At 36.3% G+C, this 19,198-nt stretch overlaps 1 protein-coding gene and 1 non-coding gene across 2 annotated transcripts in view; both read left to right on the top strand.

Annotated features, from left to right (window-relative positions):
- Positions 1-17,542, top strand: part of CEP350 (centrosomal protein 350) — a 125,753-nt gene extending 108,211 nt beyond the window's left edge. Inside the window, exons 32-38 of the mRNA XM_052653926.1 lie at positions 521-657; positions 3,365-3,447; positions 5,913-7,912; positions 8,778-9,185; positions 9,285-9,431; positions 12,130-12,252; positions 17,305-17,542. Coding sequence (XP_052509886.1) covers positions 521-657; positions 3,365-3,447; positions 5,913-7,912; positions 8,778-9,185; positions 9,285-9,431; positions 12,130-12,252; positions 17,305-17,469 — 3,063 coding nt within the window. The 3' untranslated portion in view covers positions 17,470-17,542. The remainder of the gene's footprint in view (positions 1-520; positions 658-3,364; positions 3,448-5,912; positions 7,913-8,777; positions 9,186-9,284; positions 9,432-12,129; positions 12,253-17,304) is intronic.
- Positions 11,310-11,381, top strand: TRNAY-GUA (transfer RNA tyrosine (anticodon GUA)). Its single transcript has one exon. It is a non-coding gene; the product is annotated as a tRNA-Tyr (tRNA).
- Positions 17,543-19,198: the final 1,656 nt, after the last annotated feature.

A 19,198-nucleotide genomic window follows, 5' to 3' on the forward strand; every position in this document is an offset into this window, starting at 1 on the left:
CTAATAACTAAGAAGTATTTTTGCAATTCTGTACTATCATGCTCTCAACGACTCCCTTCTCTTTCCTTGGGATCTGTATTCCCAAAGTACATACCCTTTAAGAAGTTTACTGCCATTGAAACTAAGTGCAATGGCTAAACTTAAAATTATCAGGAAAGTATTAGGACATCCTTTAAAGAATAATTATATAATCAGCTAAAGAGTTTTTTTAATATGGCAGGGCCTGAACTATTACTTCATAAGTATTACGCTTCTGTATTACAGAAGATTGAGATTGTATCATTTCCTAATTGATATTAGTGTTACATTATACATCTTGCTTATACATAGCCTATTTCAAGAAGGCTATGCAAATAACTGACTTTAGAACTCTGAGAAATAATACTGATGCAGGGAGTAAACATTTATATTAACATCTTTTTTACTGTTTGAATATTTTACTATTAAATGTTTAGTTTTCTAAGTTAAGATAGTTTTTAAAAATTCTGTATATTGACTCCTCTGATTTTTCTAAACATAGTCATATGATGAATTCATTAAGAAAACTGAAGCTGAGCTTAGCCGAGATTTGGAAACCTCACCAACAGCCAAGCCTCAGATTAAAACGCTCTCCTCAACTTCTGAAAAACCCAAGATCAAGTCCCTTCCACTGCACAGGTAGAAATTTTTGATAACTAACCTATATCCTGCCTTATTTGCAAAAGAAATAGGGAAAGGTTTTTAGTTGAAGCTAACTTTTGAGTAACTGTGAAATTGTAGAAGTGAAAATACTGGTTTATGGTTTTAGTGTCACTAAAGTAAATTTGTTGTTTATGGTATAATCACAAATCAAATTTATAATAAGGCACAGATTTAAATATATATTCTGAAATCTGGTGGGTGCAGTGAAAATAATACTCTCCAGCATTGTTGTTACAGCTTTGTAAGTTGGTATAGTTGTTTTCAAAACCAATTTGGCAATGTTTCAAAAGTCAAAAACAGTCTGTAACTTTTGACTCAGTAATTCCCCATCTGAAAATCTAGCTTGAAAACATACAAACTACCAAAAATATCTATTTGCATGAACATGTGCATCATAACCTCTTTTATATTAAGTAAACACTGGAAGCAGTCTTTACATCCAGAAATGGGTGAATACCCTGTTAGTGAAGGTTCTTTCCAGGGACAGAATATTAGGCCATCATTGGGTGCAGATACCGAAGATGCAGAGTAGCCCCACTAGAATATATAGTGTGATACATGGGGAAGTCAGGAGGAATATTTGAGACGGATTTTGAACGACGAGCAGAGGTTATGTAGGTCAGTGGGACTGAGAAGTAGTGGGTATTTCAGAGAGAAAGGCACTGATGAGTGACTAAAAGCAGTCAAGAGCTTGGCATATCATGGAAGCTGAATGCGATAGGATATTGCCAGAGTTAGGAGAAGAAACTGGAAAAATACAAAACAGATTGTGATAATATTGTACTCAAGCATTTTTAGTATTTTCTTATTCACTTTCTTAGAAGATGTGAAACCTTGAAAGGCAATATTTTAGGATATTTTTTGTTTCTTAGAAACGTTACACAGACTCCTTACGATTAATTTAGCACTACCTGGGTTTAAATCCTGGCTCCAGCACCAGCCAGCTGTTTAATTAGGGGCACGTTATTTAACCTCCCTGTACTTCAGTTTTTTAATTGGGATTTATATCCCTATAAGAACACCTGAGTAATAAACTTGTTATCAGGGTTAAAAGACTTAACTTAGGACAGGGTCTAACACACAAAGTTAGCACTGTGTATTAGTTTTATTGTTATTGCTAGTAAAATATTGAGGGAAGTGGTAAAAAGGAATAAGTTTAAATCATATCATATATAACTATCCCAAAACAGCAGACATCAACAATTAGATATATTTCTTTCTCGGATTTTTTTATAGTTATATTTTGTATTTTTGATATGTATATATTTTCCCTTTATGTTACATTATATGTAAGTTTTATTTTAATTTCTACATTTGATTAAGTGTTTTTATAGTTTTATTAACCAAGCTACTAAGAATTTTAACTAGAGAATGATAGAATCATATTTCTCTTTAGAGAAATCTTTTTGACTACAGTATGAAGGAAAGATAGAAAGGGATAAGTTTAGAAGCAGGGATAACAGTAGTCTAAGCCAGGCCTCAGATAATCCACTGTAATAAGAATAGAGAATAGGAGATAGATTTTAGGAATATTGAAGAAGTATACTTGACTAATTAAAGTTGTAGATGGAGAAGCTGAATGACTGTCATATTTCTCTTAAGTAGTAGTTGGTTGAGTCGAAGTTACACTAACCTAAATGGAAAATCAGGTGTTCCTCAGTGGGAGGCTTAAGATTTTGGTTTTAAAATGTTAATTTTAAGGTATCTATAGTTCATCTAAGTGGAATTATCCAGGAAAGATGTTAGGGTTTTATATATATATATGGATGACCAACATATAGATCATGGTTGAGGCAATAAATATGGCAACATTTGGATGAACCTTCTTCACCCAAAGAAAGGTGCATTCAGAGAGAATAAAAGGGAGCCAAGTACTAGATATGATATATAAAATAACAACCTTTAAGGAGATTAAGAAGAAATAGGAGTAGAAGGCATATAATATGACTTTGCAGATAAAAAGAAAGCAAGAAAATGAAGATGGTAAATGTCAAATTAAAGCATACAAGAGAACAGTAATGTACCATCAGATGAAGGAATAAAGAATGGGAGGAGGGGAACTTTGCTCAATATTCTGTAATAACCTAAATGGGAAAAGAATTTGAAAAAGAATAAATATATGTGTATGTGTAACTGAATCACTTTACTATACAACTGATACTAACATTGTAAATCAGCTATAGTCCAATATTAAAGGGGGGAATTTTTTTTTTTTAAGCTTGAGGTATACGTATAAGCTAAGGGGGAAGAAAATCACCAGATTGAAGGACTAACGATTGTAGAAAAAAGAATGGTTAGTTGAGGGATACTATCAGTGAGACTGTAGAAATTATGGGATTTGGGGTAGAAAGAAATTTGAGCAAATTTAAGAGATACACCTTTTTCTTCTTGCAGACAGGAGGAAAGGCAATTGGGATGGCTGTGAATATAGATGAATTTGTAGGTAGAAAGGTTGAAGATCAGAAGGTTCATGCTGATGGCCTCTCTTTTTCTCATTAAAAGAGGCAAGATCATCTATTGAGAGTGACGAAGGCCAGAAATAGGCTTGGTGAAAATGGCAAAGGTTGGAATACTTCCTGTGGAGTAGAAAGAAGTAGTTGTCTAAGAATTGATTGCCTTTTGTTACCAGTTATTATAGTATCAGTAATACATTTATTTCTGTTTATTAATTTTTCTACTTAAGATCGGAAACAGCAAAGAATTGGAAATCACTGACAGACTCAGAACGATCCAGAGGATCCCTGGAGTCTATTGCTGAACATGTTGGTATGTAACTAGAAAAAATAATCACACTGTATCTACATGGGCTAAAGATTTATACAAATGCCTATGCAATTCTACCTCTAAGTTATTTGGTTAAAAAATGAATTTCCTAAAGATAGTAGATCGTTTAATATTTTAAGTTACTTTTATATTTTAAAGTGATTTATGGGTTATGCATAAGTTATATGAATCAGTCTTTATTGTCCCAATAACTGACAAAAACTGAATCATAAAGACATTGATCTAAAATGGCTGTGAGGGTGTCATCAGCATCTCAAAATTCTCCCTTAATCAGATTTTGTATCTGATTGTGTAATTGTCGGCCTCCACTATTTCTCAGCTATGTGGTTATATACATTTTTTTCAGTTGAGTCCAAAGAAAAATAAGAACTATTGAAAATAAAGTATAATTAAATGAGGAATTAAAACTGAGGCGTGCAAAAGCCTACCTGGCAATAATGACAGAGTAGCTATTTGAATTCAAGACTTTTACTTCTTGGTTTGTTGGTTCACTGAATCTTAATTATTTTCTTCTTATTTAGCAGTTTTAGCTCTTAGAGTGCTGTATTTCCAGAAATAGTTAGGTGTTTTTTGGTTTGTGGTTTGTTTTTTTTTTACATTCAAGAGGTCAGTTGAAGTCCCTGGGGAAATTCATTCTTTTAGAGGCATATATACTAGTACATTTGTCCCTCCTTTATAGCTTTTCTATTTGAAGAACATAGGTAATATGCTTCATCCAATTCTGTGTTTGCATGATTTGAGAATCAGCTTTTCCATAAACTTTGACTCATTTTTCTTAATTTTCTAACTTAAGACAACACTTAAAAAATTATACCAAACTTCAGATTTTTCAGTTCAGTGCAGTTGCTCAGTCATGTCCGACTCTTTGTGACCCCATGAATCACAGCACGCCAGGCCTACCTGTCCATCACCAACTCCCGGAGTTAACCCAAACTCATGGCCATCGAGTTGGTGATGCCATCCAGACATCTCATCCTCTGTCGTCCCCTTCTCCTCCTGCCCCCAATCCCTCCCAGCATCAGGGTCTTTTCCAATGAGTCAACTCTTCGCATGAGGTGGCCAAAGTACTGGAGTTTCAGCTTCAGCATCAGTCCTTCCAAAGAAATCCCAGGGCTGATCTCCTTCAGAATGGACTGGTTGGATCTCCTTGCAGTCCAAGGGACTCTCAAGAGTCTTCTCCAACACAACAGTTCAAAAGCATCAATTCTTCATTGCTCAGCTTTCTTCACAGTCCAACTCTCTTATCCATACATGACCACTGGAAAAACCATAGCCTTGACTAGACGGACCTTTATTGGCAAAGAAATGTCTCTGCTTTTGAATATGCCATCTAGGTTGGTCATAACTTTTCTTGCAAGGAGTAAGCGCCTTTTAATTTCATGGCTGCAGTCACCACCTGCAGTGATTTTGGAGCCCCCAAAAATAAAGTCTGACACTGTTTCCACTGTTTCCCATCTATTTGCCATGAAGTGATGGGACCAGATGCCATGATCTTTGTTTTCTGAATGTTGAGCTTTTAAGCCAACTTTTTCACTCTCCTCTTTCACTTTCATCAAGAGGCCTTTTAGTTCCTCTTCACTTTCTGCCATAAGGGTGGTATCATCTGCATATCTGAGGTTATTGATATTTCTCCTGGCAATCTTGATTCCAGCTTGTGCTCTTCCAGCCCAACGTTTCTCATGATGTACTTTGCATAGAAGTTAAATAAGCAGGGTGACAATATACAGCCTTGACGTACTCCTTTTCCTTTTTGGAACCAGTCTGTTGTTCCATGTCCAGTTCTAACTGTTGCTTCCTGACCTGCATATAGGTTTCTCAAGAGGCAGGTCAGGTGGTCTAGTATTCCCATCTCTTGAAGAATTTTCCACAGTGTATTGTGATCCACACAGTCAAAGGCTTTGGCATAGTCAATAAAGCAGAAAGAGATGTTTTTCTGGACCTCTCTTGCCTTTTTGATGATTCAGCGGATGTTGGCAATTTGATCTCTGGTTCCTCTGCCTTTGGTAAAACCAGCTTGAACATCTGGAAGTTCACGGTTTAATGTATTGCTGAAGCCTGGCTTGGAGAATTTTGAGCATTACTTTGCTAGCATGTGAGATGAGTGCAATTGTGTGGTAGTTTGAGCATTCTTTGGCATTGCCTTTCTTTGGAATTGGAATGAAAACTGACCTTTTCCAGTCCTGTGGCCACTGCTGAGTTTTCCAAATTTGCTGGGATATTGAGTGCAGCTCTTTAAGTTATTTTTAAATGTTCTGTTTATTTTTAGTACAGTGTATATTCATAAAATAAAAATTTACTACATATGGTAACCTATAAAACAGGTCATTTTTACTGACCAGAGCTTTTTCTCACTAATATTTGGTTTTTATTTAAACTTTGGTTTCAGAAATTGAAAGTTGTGATTAGACAATTTTGATGTAATTTTTTTTTCTTCTTCCCCTTTTAAGATGCTGCATTGACAGGTTCTGAAAGATCAGTACCGGAAAAATCTTCATCTGCCTACGCAAAGAGAATGACTGAATTGGATGGTCGGACAGAAGAGCACTTTCAGACTTCTCCGATTCTGAGATCATCAAGGAGGACAAGAGCTGAATCTGGAGATTCTCTAGAAAATGTCCCTTCATTATCTCTTCTCAAAGAATTAAACGCATCTTATAGAATTCTGGATGTATCAGGTGCCAAGGCTGAAGAAGAGTCTAGTCAGAAATCAGAAATACAAGAAGTAGACTATGCAAAATTGGAGGAGAGTGCAATTGAAGATGCCTATTCTAAACAGTCTAGGAAGGCTGATGTCTTCCTGAAGCTAGACCTGGAACAGGGAGATTCATCTGAAATTCTTTCAAGAAAAGATCTTCCTTTAGATTCTATAAATGTTCAGAAAGACTTAGTTAGATTAGCCATTGAAAATCTTCATAAAAAAGAAACAAAAGAGGGACAGTCAAATGAAGATATTAGTCATAGTCCAAACATCCAATCAGAAAAAGAGACTCATGTACAAAAGAATATAAAGAGCAGGGACTCATCTTGGTCACAGCGTGTACTTGCATCTAAAGAGATGTCGTACTCTGAAGATTTTGATGTATCGTCTTTCAAGAAAGACATTTCAGCTGAATTGTACAAAGATAACTTTGAGGTGGCATCTTTGTTGTCACTCAGGAAAGACTCTCAGTCTTGCAGAGAGAAGTTACAGGCAACAAGCATCTCTAGAAGCAGAGCCACTAGCTTTGGTAGTGATGATGAAATCAGCGAGTGCCTCAGTGAGAAAAGCCTTTCTATTCATAGCAGTGTCCACTCTGAAAGGCTGTTAGAACTCAAGTCCCCCACTGAGCTTATGAAAAATAAGGAGCGCAGTGATGTAGAGCATGAACGAGGAGTTACTGAATCCCCTTCCTTGGCTTCAGCTTCTCTTGCAGATGAATTACTTGATTTCCACATTGGTGATAGGGTATTGATTGGCAATGTTCAGCCAGGAACTCTTCGATTCAAAGGTGTGACTAGTTTTGCCAAAGGGTTTTGGGCTGGAGTGGAGTTGGATAAACCTGAAGGAAATAACAATGGAACATATGATGGCATTGTATACTTTGTGTGCAAAGAGAAGCATGGGATTTTTGCTCCTCCTCAAAAAATATCTCACATTCCAGAAAACTTTGATGACTATGTAGACATAAATGAAGACGAAGACTCTTATTCCGATGAGCAATATCAATATTATAATCAAGAACAAAAAGATACAGAGGGTCCCAAGTCTGACAGAGAAAAGGATACAGTTGAATATTTTTATGAGAAATCTCTACCCAGTATGCATGACACAGAAGCCTCAGTTGATAGAAGCCTTAAAGTAGAGACAGACAATATACAGGACATTTCTGGGGTACTCGAAGCCCGTATTCACCAGCAGAATTCAGTGGACTTACTGATGTCTTCAGAGAAAAACAAAGACCTTGTTTCTGATGCCACAGAAAAGGTTTCTTCTGTTGTAGAAGACGATACTTTAGATAATACCTTTTCTGAAGAATTAAAGAGGCAACAACAGTTGACTGAAAAGGAAGAGAACTTATATCCCGAAGTTTCAGAAAAGCTTTCTACCCCACTTCTGGACCTGTTAGCAAGAGAGAAGAACCAATTGGAAGCCCAGCTGAGGTCATCTGTAAGTGAGGAAAAAAAGTCAAAGGAACAGCTAGAAACAGTCAGCTTACTGACAGACAGTTTGCTCCAAGTCTTTGTGAAGGACACAGTCAATCAACTACAACAAATCAAAAAAGCTAGAAATGAAAAAATCCAGCTTAGCAATCAGGAGCTTCTTGTTGAGGATCAAAAGAAAGTACCACTCCAAGGCCTAGCCCAAAATCTTGAGGAACAGTCACCAAGCGTTCCGGGTTGCTTCTTAAGGTCTGAATTGGAAGATGAGAAAGAGGAGATTTCCTCACCAGATATGTGTCCTAGACCTGTAAGTATGTTGTTTAGAAAAAAAATGTCAATTAACCTTGCCTTTGTGGTACACTTTAATTCTATAACTCCTAATAGGTATTTTGGTTATGTGTTGTTTATTAAATACAGATCACTGTACTAGTTTTTAAAGGCCATGTGGCTCTTTTTCTGTCTGAAATATAATTGTCCTCTATTATGTCATGAGTGGTCACTATAGAGTTGTCACAAACAACTTTATGCTGGGTTGAAAACCCTTGTATACTGTCCGCAGATTATAGATTCCCTTCCAGATTCACTGATCAAATTTATTCCATGGAGATTTCCATTGTTTCTCAACCCAGTTCTTTCGTGCCTATGAAATTGTTTGTTCACATATCTACTCAGTCATAGTTGCCTTGCAGAAACTGCCAGTTGTGATGTTGACTCTGGTACAACTGAAATATATCCACTGTGACATATACTCAGGCCATCAGCTTGTTTAGGGTGCCCATGGACAGTTGAACAACAGTAATGATTTTGAGTAACTTGAACCAGATGATCACCAAAGGTGAGAAATTTTATCTCATTTCCATATCCCAGAAGTGAAACATTTCTTCAGAAACAGAGTAATGGTGATACAACAAGGAAAAAATGAATCAATACACATTTTGTAAAACCTGAATAATAAGGCTTATGTAAACAGAATTACAGGAAACAGAATAGTTTTTTCTTAAATTGTTCATCAGTAGCCATTATATTGTTTTTATTTTGCTTGTTGATAGAGAAATAGCAAATATACAAGTAATATATGTCATTTGTTTTAAAAAAAAGAAAAAAAGCCCAAACTTGTTAAGTAACCTGAGTTTACTAAATGGTGATCTGTTTGAATGGTTCCATTTCTGTAGGAAAGTCCAGTATTTGGTGCCAGTGGGCAGGAAGAGCTTGCTAAGAGACTTGCTGAACTTGAAATCAGCCGGGAGTTCCTGAGCGTGTTAGGAGATGATCAAGACTGGTTTGATGAAGACTTTGGTTTGAGCTCTTCTCACAAGATCCAAAAAAACAAGGCTGAAGAAACAATTGTACCTTTAATGGCAGAACCTAAAAGAGCTCCAGAAAAGCCGTGTGAAGCTTTACTGGCAGTTCCACATACTGCAGAGGAAGTAGGAATTCTCGTACACGATGCAGCGGAAGAGCTTTGGAAATGGAAAGAATTAGGTCATGATCTGCACAGCATCAGTATTCCTGCAAAACTGCTTGGCTGTGCCAGTAAGGGTCTAGATATAGAAAGTACTAGTAAAAGGGTGTACAAGCAGGTATGTAACAGGGAAGGATAATTCTAGTTTTTAAACTTCTCGCTGTTGTCTGATGTTTGGATCTTAGCCAATTCATTTTGTTTCTTTTTCTCTATCAAGGCGGTTTTTGACTTAACAAAAGAGATTTTTGAGGAAATATTTGCTGAGGATCCCAACTTGAATCAGCCTGTCTGGATGAAGCCATGTAGAGTCAACTCCAATTATTTCCGACGAGTGAAAAATCCAAATAACCTTGATGAAATCAAGGTAAATTGGAAACTACAAAGTATCTCCTTTTTTTGTTTGATCTTCTGTTTGTACAGGTCTATAAATGTTATTAAAGCAGGTACTCTTTTGTATTATTCACTCTTCTGCCCTCAAGACCTGTTCCATAGTAGATATTCAGTAAATATTTGTTCATTCAGTCTGTGAGCAAAAGAACAATGAGGGTAACAGGGAATCCTGAACCCTCAACTTTCTGCAAAATAAAACTTAACAGTAATTTCATATACATATATTTTATAATATTTTTAAGAAATTAGCAAATAGGGAGATAAATTATTGGAATTCGTATGAGCTTTAGGTGAGTTCTTAATGATTGAGAGATAGGTATAATACTCTAAAAGTATCTGAAGACATATATCAAATATGCCAACCCTAGACAATATAAATGATATAACCTTTCCATCTTTGATTTTGGAGGTTTCAGATTGGTTATGTGGTTTTGAAATATGTAGGATAGTGTGATATATAAAAAATATTGCTTGTTGTCTAAGAAGCCCCTGAAAAGATTAAGTGCCCTGAAACTACAGGGACTCAACAAACGAACTTTAAAATCAGATGCGTGAAAATCTCTCTGCCTGTTCACCTTTTCTTGAGCTATATATATAGCAAAGGTTATATTCCCATTGCAGTGCCTCTCAAACCTTAATGTGCATCTGAGTCACCTGGGAATTTTGGTAAAAATGCAGATTTCTTACTGAGTAGATCTGGAGTAGGACCAGAAATTCTGCATTTCTGCAAGCTCCGAAGTGATGCTGTTATTGCTGACTCTATGATTATTTTGAGTAGCAAGGGTCTAGAGTTATGTCCCCAGAGAGTCTGCCTCCAGTTACTTATTTTACTTATGTATTGTCTTACATTATTCAGTTGTATATCTGGACAATCAAAATACATTAAAGGAGAATACACATTAATCTGGTATATAACATGAAAGGAGGCACTGTCTAAACAATTTGGTCTTTTTTTCCCTGAGATATAATTGACACATAACATTATATTAGTTTCAGGTATTTAATGTAATGATTTTATCTTTGTATATACTGTAAAAAGAGCACCATAATATGTCTGGTTAACATCCATTACCACACATAGTTACAAATTTGTTTTGCTTGTGATGAGAACTTTTCAGATAGATCTCTGTTAGCAACTTTGAAGTATATAATACAGTATTGTTAACTACAGAAAGCTTTTAAAAATACTCATACTGACAGAATACCAACAGATATCTGTGAGATATATGCTTACATCAGAGGTAGGCAAACTATGGCCCACAGGACAAATCCAGGCCACCACATGTTTTTAAAAATAAAGTTGCCATAACCACACCTAATCATTTACATCTTGTCCACCCCTGCTTTCCTACTACCAGCAACGAAGTTGAGTAGCTGCAATAGGGACCATATGGCCCAGAAAGCCTGAAATAGTTACAATTTGGTCTTTTAAAGAAAACGTTTGCTGACCTTTGCTTAACTTAAAGCAGGAGAAAAAGATTGACTTGATGGATTAAAAAAACAAAAACTTTTAAAATAGTATTCAACTTTGAGAAATGAATTATCAGAACCACCTGGGGGTTTTTCAAAGCCCCAGTTCACTCCATTCCTTTCAGCCCCCAGCAGTAGATATATCCTTGAATGTGTGTGTGTGTGTGTGAGTGTGTGTGTGTGTGTGTGTGAATGTGAGTGTGAGAGAGACATTGTTTTTTTTAATAGAACAACCATAGAAAGTAATATTATTTTATTGCTAACAAAGAACAAACATGTTAAAATAAGATACATAATATATACCAGCATTCATCAGACCATGTACATCATTATAACACACAGTGATGCTTCCTACCAATTTTAATATTGCTATAGCGAGGCTTCCCAGCTGGCTCAGTGGTAAAGAATTTGCCTGTAATGCAGAAGAACCCAGGTTCAATCCCTGGGTCAGGAAGATCCCCTGGAGAAGGAAATGGCAACCCACTTCAGTATCCTTGCCTGGGAAATCCCATGGACAGAGGAGCCTGGCGGGCTATAGTCCATGGGATGACAAGGAGTCAGACACAACTTAGCAACTAAACAGCAATAGCAGCATCACAAATGCGTATCTTGTATGTCTGTATCCTCAGGTCATTGAAGAATACATTCTGTAAGGCAGGAATTAAAAAAAAAAAAAGGCAACAAAAATATTATTAAAGCATTTTGTAAAGCTTTTTTAAAGGGTACTAGTTCAAATACTGTTAGTAAAATTACCATGCCTCTCAAACTGAAGTGTTGATTAGTATTTTTTTAATTTAACATACTTGAATCTTGGTGCTTCAAAATAAGCTATCCCAACCAAAGCCCTATTCAGAAATTTACTTTAAACTTTCTTTTGTAGTTTTGCCAGCTTGAAGTAAATTAACGGTGGTTCTTGGGTAGAAGGGACTCTAAAGTGATTTTTGTTTTTGCAAATTCATCAGCGGATTTTACTTCTTTTTCTGTATGTTGTATAGAAACAAAAATTCTTTAAGTGAATAAAAGTCTGAGCATTTGGGAATGCTTTTTTTTCAAATTGCTAAGTGGAACCGTAAGTGAAAGAAGTTTGCATTAATGTGATCTTTTTTTTGATAAACATTGTATTCTTAGCAAAAATGTTTACTGCTTTATAAGTATTAAATCTCAAAAAATTTGTGTTTCATGCATTCCTCTTATTTTCACAGAACTTCATAGCAACTGAAGTACTCAAGCTATTCAGTCTTAAAAAGGAGCCAAACCACAAAACAGATTGGCAGAAAATGATGAAATTTGGAAGAAAGAAAAGAGACCGAGTGGATCATATCCTGGTCAGTGTCTGTAACTGAACTGGTTTTATTTGACCATCTTTTCCAAAATCAGAATGTAGTTAGAGTCTAAAAAGAAAGGAAATATGATTGATCTTAAGTCTATGATGTGTTCATGTGCTCAGCTCTGTCCAACTCTTTGTGACTCTGTGAACTGTAGCCGGCCAAGCTCCTCTGTCCATGGGATTTTCCAAGCAAGGATACTGGAGTGGGTTGCCATTTCCTCCTCCAAGGGATCTTTCTGACCCAGGAATTGAACCCACGTCTCTTGCATTGGCAGGAAGATTCTTTACCACTGAGCCATCTGGAAAGCCCAAGTCTATAATAGTAAAGTCTTAGCCTTCATTTGCTGCATGTCTCTCTACCCATCAGTTTTGAAAATTGCTTTCTTTTAAATTCAGTAGATGAATATTTAATAGTATCTTGTAGGTGTGGAGAACTTGAGAAATAAAATGTTTGGAAACAAACTTAAGGTTCTGAATTTAAAGAGACTAGTATAGACGAGGGCCAGACCACCTGAATTTAAATCCCTGTTTTGGCACTTTACTTGTGTAATCTTGGACAAATTATCTAATCTCTTTGTGCCTCATTTCTCTATCTGCAAAATGAAGATGAGAATAATAGTACCTACCTGTTACAATTATTAAGAGAATTAAATGAGTATTTATGTATATATATAGAACAGTACCTTGCATCTAACTCAATAAACATTAGCTGTTATCATTTTATCATCACTATCACTATCCAGAAATTTAGCTGGACAGGATTTATTCCATTTTGCAGTATATTTTCTAGCATTAGAAAAGTGCTTATCAAATAGCAACAAAAAAAAAAGGGGGGAGAAAAAAGGCTTTCATTCTTTCTTCCCTAAAAGAATGTTAAGATGTTAAGTAGTAGCAAACCTTAGGAAACTCAGGTATTAGTTGATTCAGGTTTATCTCCAAGCATTTTCGCTCTAGACTTTATATTTATTCTATATTTATATTCATATCATGAATATGCTTAAGTTTATCAGTTTTTTCCAAATATGTACCTCTAGTGCATTTACTCAGTAATAACTTTACTAGGTAAACATTTGTTAAATATTCTTTCTCATATCTTATACTTGATCCTCACAACAATTATATGAGGTAGGATAGACTAATGTTACTCTGTTTTACAAATGAGATTCAAAGATATTAAGTGACTTGCCTAACAAATAAGAGCAGGACTTTAACCAATTCATAGATGTTTGCCTCTCAAGGTGAACTTGCTCTCATATTTCTGCAGTGGTTTAGATTTGAGTTAGTAATTACCACGATGTTACTTCTTCCACCTCTTTAGAAATTAAAGGAAAAAGCATACCAAGAGACATTCATTTACCCTACTATCAGTTGAATTGGTCATATTCCCTGTAAATCATCTCTGCATGCGTTTAGCCAAGAATTGTGCTAATTAAGGACCAGTGTTATAGTAGTAAGCAAGACAGACATAGTCCCTGCCTTCGTGGATTTTAGTTTGTTGGTGGAAGCTGCTGCTGCTGCTGCTAAGTCGCTTCAGTCGTGTCCGACTCTGTGCGACCCCAGAGATGGCAGCCCACCAGGCTCCCCCGTCCCTGGGATTCTCCGGGCAAGAACACTGGAGTGGGTTGCCATTTCCTTCTCCAGTGCATGAAAGTGAAAGTGAAAGGGAAGTCGCTCAGTTGTGTCCAACTCTTAGCGACCCCGTGGACTGCAGCCTTCCAGGCTCCTCCATCCATGGGATTTTCCAGGCAAGAGTACTGGAGTGGGATGCCATTGCCTTCTCCATGGTGGAAGCTAGCCATTGTATATAATTTACACAAATGTGTAATTATAAATTATAAAAATAGAAGAATAGGGAGCTATTCTAAAAGCATTGACAGGAAACTGATGTAATGAGGATGGTCGGGAAAGGCTTCCCTGAGGACGTGACAGTTGAGCTGAGATCTTAAAGATGAATAAGCGCAACCTGAGTTTTGTGTAGAGAGAAGAGCAGTTCCGGGAGAGGAGACTACATGTGCAAAGACGTGAAATGGGAAGGCGTATGGAACCAAAAAGTCCGTGTGGCTGGAGAGTGAGCTGAACTGCCTGGGCCTATGTAACTTTTTTCATGAGTCCATTTTTCATAATGTTCAGTGAAATGATAGTGTTAGCAACTTGAGTTTGTTATCAACAGAGACACTAAATAAACTGGTCCTGGTCACCATTCCCACTATTATATTTAGCCAGCTTAGCATTCGGAGATTCTGATTTTTGTGCATTTTAGAGGAACTGAGATTTAAAACAATTGTCGTAACATGTAAAACAGAAATTTTGCCATCAATTCAAAAGAAAAGGGTCTCAAAAACAGAAATTTCAAACAAGGTTTTAAAATTATATTTATTATAAATAATCATGCTCATTTTCAAAATGTAAAGTAATGATTATTTAAAAGAGAACAGTCATGGTAATCTTACCATGTAGAAACCTTAATTATTTTGACATAATAGCCTTAGAGTTTCTTTTTATGTAAAGAATTTTTTTTAATGTTTGGGATCATAGTTTCTTTTATATTCTGATTGTTTTTACTTAATTAAATGTGGATTTTCCTGTTATTAAGTGTATATCATTTTAAAAATAAATTTCCATTTTAATTTCTGTAGAAATAGTCCATTGTGGAATTATATATTATGATTTATTTAATCAGTTAATCTTTTTTTTATTCTTTGAAATAATACTGTTGTAATAAGTATCTTGCAATATGGTATATCTTTGTAACTATTTCCAATAATTTACTCAGTAAATTCTTAGAAATAGAGTTGCTGATTAAAAGTATATGCAGAATGTTAAAGCTTTTGTCAGGTTGTTTTCCAGAAAGTGTGTACCAATTATACATACTCACCAGCATGATACAGGAGTGGTGCGTCTTTTTACCTTTGCCAATACTGGCTAATGTTTTGATCTTTGTTAAAAAAAAAAAAAGAGTTCATTTTTCTTTTAACAATTTTATTATTAATGAGGTTAATTTTTTTACTGGTTTAATGACTATTCTGAATCTTTCATATGTTTAATAAATATATTGGAAGTACAGAAAAGAACAGAAATTACTAGAGGAGCCATTGTTTCTGCATCTCTTTTATTCTGAGTTCAGTTTTCACCTTTGTAGTCTTTGTCTATACATCTTTTTATTTCAGCTCTTACTCTTGAATTATAGTTTACCTGAGTATTGAATTCTAGGCTTGTAGCTCTTTTTACTTCAGCAGTTTGCAGATATTATTTCATTATAATCTGACCTCTGTTGTTGATCTTGAGGAATATGCTGACAGTCTTTTATGGGGGAATTTGTCTTTTCTTTTTGTTTTCTATTTAAGATTGCATGTGTTTATATATTTGTTCGGCAGTTTCTCTGGATTATGTCTAGTCATGGATTCATTTTTATTCTTCCTACTTTGGATTCCCTGTGCTTATTGAATCGGTAGATTCATTATCTTTATTCAATTCTGGAAAATTCTCAGCTATTGTCTCTTAGAATATTGCCTTTCCCCAGTTCTTCCAGTTCCCTCAGGTACTTTTTTAGACATATTGTTGACTTTATTCTTTTTCTTTCTTGTCTCTTAATTCCTCCCCTAAGTAGTTGCAACACTTGCCACTCTTTTAAATCCCTATTTATTCTAATATTTACAGTCTCCTTCCTTTCTTATGATTTCTTATGAATTACAAACATTTTTTGTTATGCAAGAACTTTTTTGCATTATCTTATGCTACCATTTTGCTGGAATTGATAGTCTTGCCAGCTAGTTTTCCTATACAGGGTTTGGGTTTGTTTTTTTTTTTTTCATATTCAAATTTTTTTATAAGTGATATTTGGGTATTGTAATTCAAAAGAGCAGGAGAAGACAATGGTTAACAATTTGGTCGGCATTATACTGTAGAGATAAGAAAGCCTTCCTGAGTGATCAATGCAAAGAAATAGAGGAAAACAATAGAATGAGGAAGACTTTGGTTTGAGACGCTCTACACTGCAGTTAACTTTGCTGAATTCATGACTGGCTCAGGGTTGACAGTCTACTTCCTCCACCGGGCCTCCATCCCACTCACAATATCATTACATATATTAAGTCTAACCTGTTTCTTTTATAAGTAGTTTTTAAACATTTATTGTCAACAAGCAAAGCATCTTGGGCAGTTGGTTCTGATTTGATTCCTTTCAGTTTACCTTGAAAGTGAAATCGCTCAGTCATGTCCGACTCTTTGCGACCCATGGACTGTAGCCTACCATGCTTCTCTGTCTGTGGGATTCTCCAGGCAAGAGTACTGGAGTGGGCTACCATTTCCTTCTCCAGGGGATCTTCCTGACCCAGGGATCAAACCCAGGTCTCCCACATTGGAGGCAGATGCTTTAACCTCTGAGCCACTAGGGAAGCTAGGAATCCCCAAATCCTAAAATGCAAAGAGAGCATTTTTTATAAAATATAACAGTAACTTTTAAAATAAACTTAAGCAATAGCACATCTCAAGAATATCCTAATACCAAAAGGAGGAGGGGGAGAAATTCCTTGGGGGTCCAGTGCTTAGTACTTGCCATTGTCACTTCTGGGGAACTGAAATCCCACAAAGCCATGTGGCATGCCCAAGGGAAAAAATACTCCATAAATATGAAATTTTGCTAACTTATTTATATACTCCAGAATCATGTCCAATATTATCTTTTGATATATGCATTTTATAATTGTAAATCCATATATCTAAAAATTTGCTTGCTTCTCGCCCCCTAAAATTCCTCTATGTATTCTCCTGTGTTGACAGAGACAACATACTTGCAATCCTTAATATCTATAAAATACTGGAATATTGTCAAGATTGACAGATTTGAAATTTTTATTCAACAATTGAGTTTTTTCAAACTTTTTGCAGCTTAAAAGGGCTATTGATAACATCATATAAATTACCATTTCTCTCTGACTTATTTCCTTGGGCTATATTCCCATGCATGGGTTTACAAAGTCAGCAAATATCATTAATCTCCTAGCTTTTGTGTGACAGTGATGTTCTAACCTTTCTGTTTTCTAAATTCTAGGTACAGGAGCTTCACGAGGAAGAGGCCCAGTGGGTGAACTATGATGAGGATGAGTTGTGCGTGAAGATGCAGCTAGCTGATGGGATCTTTGAGACCTTGATCAGAGATACTATTGATGTTCTGAATCAAATCAGTGAAAAACAGGGGCGAATGCTACTTGTGTGACATCTTGCAAATAAATCGAACACTGAGTGCTAATATGAGTCCTGGGCCTTTCTGCCTCGTGATACACACCCCGTCTCCATCATAGCAGGAGTGCTTCTGGACCCTGTACCTGTGCTTAAAGACTACTGGTTTGGAGTTCATGGGACAGTGCGATCTATCTGGTATTACAGCCTTTGCCTCTAGAGACTGTCCACTGGATTAATTGGTGGTTTTGGTGGGCAGGGTTGCACTCGTGATGTTGACACACAGTATAATCCTACACCTCTTGTTAGTATTCCTACTGGTCTCAGATGAGGGCTGAAAACACCAGCCTTACCTCTTAGCTTAGACTAGGGTATCACTTCCCTTGAGTCTGAAGTCAGACAAGAGAGGTATATAGATGTGCATCATACCGTTTTTGAAATGTAATCCTGGTTTATACCATGAAAGTCAGAAAATGGACATTACAGTCTCTATAAACAGTATTAAACCCTGAACTGCTTTCAGATAGGCAAGTTGGATAATGTGTGCCTATTTCCCATTGTGGAGTGCATTTCATTTCCTTTTGAAGATGATTTTCTTCCATTATTGCAATTGAGCAGCACCAAGTGGACTGTCAAGTTGACAGGAATCAATGGTAGCCTTGCTTTCTGAGCACCATCTAAAGAATTTTAAACTTTTGCATTACGCTTAGTTTTTCTCTGTGGGCATGAAAACAGAGATGTGCCCTCACTGAAGACTGGGCTTACAGGACTGGTGCAGGGCTGGTTCTTCTCCCCCTTGTCGACCCCTGCACTTTTCTTACTTCTTCTGAACCTCTACCAGCTGCTCCCAGAATCACAGATCCTCAGGACCATCTCAGGCATCCAGGCATGGCAGAAGTGGAAATAATTCATTTTTGGCCTTCAAACTTTCAGCTCCCATTTCTCCCCAAGAAGTCAGAGACGCTGTTACTTGAATGATTTAGGAAATGAGTGTGTGCACCAAAGACAAAAAGATAACTGTCTATTGTTTGTGTGCTTGTTTTACGCTATAGAACATTTTTTTAATTTATTTTAAGATAAATTATTAAGTTGAAAATGTATGTCCCTATTCAGAAGTGAAAGATTCTTCTTGTAATAGTTAAACTTCCGTCTTGAAGCTTCTATGGTTCGTAGTCTTTGCACAGGAAGCCTATGGTTTTAACAAACCCATACCCCTGTCCAAGAAGGCAGTTAAATTACATGAAAAGAAGTGAACTTTTCTAAGATCACCTGAAAGTAGCAGGAATGGGATAAGATGATTTGAAGACACTGTAAAATTCAAATTCTGCCTCTCTTGCAGCATTGCTTCTCACAACTATTACCTGTATCTGAAAATATATATATATAGACTCCAGCTGCTACCTTAGAGCATGTGTGATGCTCTCCTGGGGCCTCAGCACCCTGCCTTCTTGACTGGTTTCTCTTAATCAGTCCTATCCTTCTTCAAGCAATCTAGAAGAATGTGGATAATCTTAGGCGTGAATGTCAATGCCTTAATTTTGAAGGTCCTGATTAGAAGCATGATAGAAGATATCTACTGGATTCATAGTTAAAATATCCTGGGATATTATACCTTCAAAATATGTTAGGAAAACCCCAAAGATGGTATAATCTTCTGGTGTGCACATTCGTTCATTTCTGCATCTTTCCTCCAGACTTGCCTTTGCGTCTCAAATGTTTCACTATGCACACTTCCATTCTCTTTGGTTTCATCTTGTTATTATGAG

Source organism: Budorcas taxicolor, chromosome 16 (genome assembly GCF_023091745.1).
Source record: "Budorcas taxicolor isolate Tak-1 chromosome 16, Takin1.1, whole genome shotgun sequence".
NCBI lineage: Eukaryota > Metazoa > Chordata > Mammalia > Artiodactyla > Bovidae > Budorcas > Budorcas taxicolor.